At 42.6% G+C, this 3,806-nt stretch overlaps 1 protein-coding gene across 1 annotated transcript; it reads right to left on the minus strand.

Annotated features, from left to right (window-relative positions):
* Window positions 1-509: 509 nt before the first annotated feature.
* On the minus strand, window positions 510-1,188 carry LOC147887635 (NADH dehydrogenase [ubiquinone] 1 beta subcomplex subunit 10-B-like). The gene has a single exon (XM_087393636.1). The coding sequence runs from the start codon at window positions 1,011-1,013 to the stop codon at window positions 717-719; it is 297 nt and encodes a 98-aa protein (XP_087249762.1). The 5' UTR covers window positions 1,014-1,188; the 3' UTR covers window positions 510-716.
* Window positions 1,189-3,806: the final 2,618 nt, after the last annotated feature.

Here is a 3,806-nt window from a genome sequence, read left to right on the forward strand (position 1 = left end):
CAATACCTTTCTCGTCATCCATGATGCTTCTTGAGTGCTTCTTGACTTGCCATTTTCTTTTGCAGCTTTACTCTTAGTCCTAAACTCGGCATCTCTAAGTCTCTAACTTTGACAAGGAATTTCGCAGCTCACGAATCGGGCTAATACATCCTTCAAGTCATGCCACTCGAGCAACTCAGGCTTCTTTTCTGCATCATGACTGTTAACATACGTGCTGCCCAATTATGTTTGTGTCCACTACTGTGTTTAGGTTAGAGCACCTCAACGTCTTAGATCAGAAGGAACATGCGAGGATTCCCCAACCGAGAGTCAGTAACGAAGAAATTGCAGAGCAAGTCTCACATCGGGAGTCGTTGAAGAGGGGAAATATCTCAAATCTTAAGAAGCCAACGGCATAGATGTTCCCACTGCCATAGGATAGGTCGTGGTCACTCATCACGACAAACATATGGGGCCCTGAGTTTTCAAAGCACCTTTTGTACCACGTTGCGACACCTGAAATTTCCTCAGATTAAAAGCTACAATACCTTTATTTGAGAATGTGAAAAAACCACGCAGAATGCCTCAGTACAGAAACCAACATAAAGGCACCAAATTTCCAAAGTATCACATTGATAAACCTCAACAAATTGTATCATCCCTGCAAAAGATTTAGAACGATGATAACAGCGATCGGCTGGAGTAGCGTACAGTCCGAAAAGACCTAACAGGCCATGTCACGGAGAAACATTGTTTGCGTATTCAGGACGGACATCCTTGCCCCATCCAACGTCTTTAAGAGAGGCGAGGTACAGGCGGACGACCTTCCGGCAGTTTTGGAGGTGATTAACGCCCTCCAGTCGGTAGCATTTCTGAACTCGTTCACGGAGGATTTTGGACTTCTCGATGGCAACCCATTTTTCCCGAGCCAAGTACTCGCGCATCTCCAGAAAGGCGACGGGGTCCTTGTAGGGCTGAGCCGGATCGAAATCATCGGGAGGAGTCTCATCGAACTTCACGCCCTTGAAAACCATCCTTCTCTGCTTCTGCTCTTCTGCTTCTGCTTGGAACGCCCCTCTTCTTGCAGACCACTAATCTTCACTAAATTATCATTACCATTCGCTAAGACTTTTAGTGAATCAGCATTGTCATTGCTAAGATTTTGGAACCTCTCTCACAGCAAAGCCGCCTCTCAAAACAAACTAGGTTGCGGTATTACGGGTAACTCGGAATTGAACTTGAATCCTAACTTTTTATCAACTTTTTAAAGGAAAACGGCGAATGAGTAAAAATGTGGACATGAGACACGATGCAGGGTGCGTTAGGACCCTATCTTCCCTGCAAATGTCAAGGGTGGGATTTTTGATTCACTTGGCGATATTGTCTGTCCATCTTGGGAATTGAAGCCCAACAAATACATGAATAAGGAGACTCACAAGAGCTCATAACTGATCCTCATTGCAATATTGTCACATGGACTACAATCATATGAATAAAGGTGTTCATATCTTTCGATCTTGCATCTAGCTCAGATTTCCTTGCTCCCTCGCATCGAAAACATGCATCAAAAGAGAGGAATGTTGTAAGAATTCAGATTGAAAAGAAGCAATTTTGAATGGACCAGTAATTCAAAATATTTGTATGATAATACATAATATATAATTATTATAACCACACATAATGTGAGCGGAGAGGCGGCGCGCTTCCTTTCCCAAAGAGTTATAATCCGAGGGAACGGGCCCTTCCCCGTGCACCGAGAATATAAGCGCCAATAATATAAACGCCAAGAATATTAGCGTCGAGAATAAGTCTCGTGAATGGATAAGGTGTTGGCATATTACCTGAGTGTCAATAGTCGTAATCATAGTCAAACGTGGTAGGTCCATTGCAAGTTCCCCTCCTCCCGTCTCTTTGTTGAGCTTTGAGCTCAAGTAATCATTGCTCAGTTAGTTCTTGCGACTAGCTTCTATGAGGATCGAACGGCCACTCGAACACTTCTCCAATCTACCATCGCTATCATCAAGGCAGTTGAAGACCGTTCTGCAATTAGAGCTATGTTTCAAGTGCAATCGATGATGATCGAGTGACCCCAAATTTCTAATACACCCAAATAATCTCTTATAGAATTGTCATTTGTTGAGGTTAATAAAATCAATAGATTGTTGCAACACCGCAGTAAGAAGTGATTTAAGAATTTGCATTAACAATCAACTGATTCAATCGGCACTGAAAGAGGCAACAGAAGCCGATGGTAAACTCATTGACTTACGTAGATTTTGCATTAAGGCATTATGTAATCAAGACGCCCAAGAAATATTGAGTTGGGCTTCATTTTAAGGCTATGGACTACAGAAGCTAATTCACACAACTTTTGTGTATCAAGCCTTATGAATCTGTCATCATATAGTTTTTGTTCCTTGTTGGACCTCCCAAGAACTTGATGGAACCTACAGTAGTGCAAAATCAGTCTCAAAACATTTGTGCTGACTTGTGGAGGAAGAACGATTGCCAATTTTCTAGAAGTTCCTTTTCCCTTCTGCAACGCCTATAAATGGAGGTGCAGCTATATGTGAGCATCCAATTTACAGTCACTTTCAATTCGACACGTTGTTCAGCTTCGCCTCCAAGCACGTAATAGATTCTCTTAATCCTTAATGTCTTTGTCTTACTAGCTTGGAAGTTGGTTGTACTCGAGAGCTTTTTCACACTTGACCACAACTGTGCATGGAATGAGTGGGAGTTTTATATTACTGCATAGGTGAGATATCGCTAATGCAACAAAATTGAAAAGCAAACAAAAAATCAAGATAACAAGTCCTCCAAGTTTATCGTGCCAACATAAAGCAAAAAATCAAGATGATTCTTACCATTAGATTTTCAAGAAGATCAACGTCAACACATTATGACACGTGGTTACATGAGAGCTCAGAAAATGAAAACGTCCCTCTAGGCTGCCTACCGTAAACAAAACAAAAAACAATAGGCTCCAATCTGCTTTCCACGTAGGGCACATGCACGCATGCACCCACCCTGGCACCCATGTGCGTCTTGTCTAGACTACGTCGCTTCTCACGTGAGATGGCCATCAAAGCATCTTGTTGAGACATCGGATCCAACCAAACATTTGTAGACTCGTTAGTACGAAAATATGCCCTATTTCCATGCAAGGCAAATGACCGCACCCAAGTGCGTCCCATTTGGACCGAGTCACTTCCCACATGAGATGGCCATCAGAGCATCTTGTTGAGAAATCGGATCCACCAAACATTTGTGGACTCATAATAGCTCCCCGCACCCACATAGTACTCGCTTGTGTCAAAACACGCCCCAAGTAAAGGTGCAAGTTCTTCAAAAATGAAAATTAATTGGGCCTACCTTTGGAAGTGCATATTAATGAAGCTTTTGATTAGAGGAGTGGGGCATGTGACGACAGCTTTCGAGATGTAAATTGCCTCTTTCACAACAGGTGTTTCTGTGGCAATGAAGGTGCGAGCCCTTCGAAAACAAAATCAATTTTGTAGCATCCATAATGCTCACAATAAAAGCCCAGGATATCACTCAACAGTGGAGGAACCCACTTGCACAGCCTAGGCTATCATAGCTTCACACATTCACTTGCTTGAAGCTTCACTAGCTACTCAGTTCATGTATTCCTAGATGAGCTTTAGGCATCTGAAATCTACCGTTCTAGAGCTCTGGGTTGCTGATAGAGAGCTTGGCCTTCACAAGTTACAATTTCTTCTTGGAAGGCGTAATGAATCTCATTCACCTTGTTTTTTTCTCCTTGCAAGAGTAGATATGATTGTTATAGTTGGCTCAAGGCCTTG

Source organism: Dipteris shenzhenensis, chromosome 22 (genome assembly GCF_047967505.1).
Source record: "Dipteris shenzhenensis isolate YYH24624 ecotype China chromosome 22, Dip_SZ_1.0, whole genome shotgun sequence".
Taxonomy (NCBI): domain Eukaryota; kingdom Viridiplantae; phylum Streptophyta; class Polypodiopsida; order Gleicheniales; family Dipteridaceae; genus Dipteris; species Dipteris shenzhenensis.

What these genes read in the sequence shown, in the direction of transcription:
- LOC147887635 (XM_087393636.1), bottom strand. Translation starts at nt 1,013, where the DNA reads ATGGTTTTCAAGGGCGTGAAGTTCGATGAGACTCCTCCCGATGATTTC.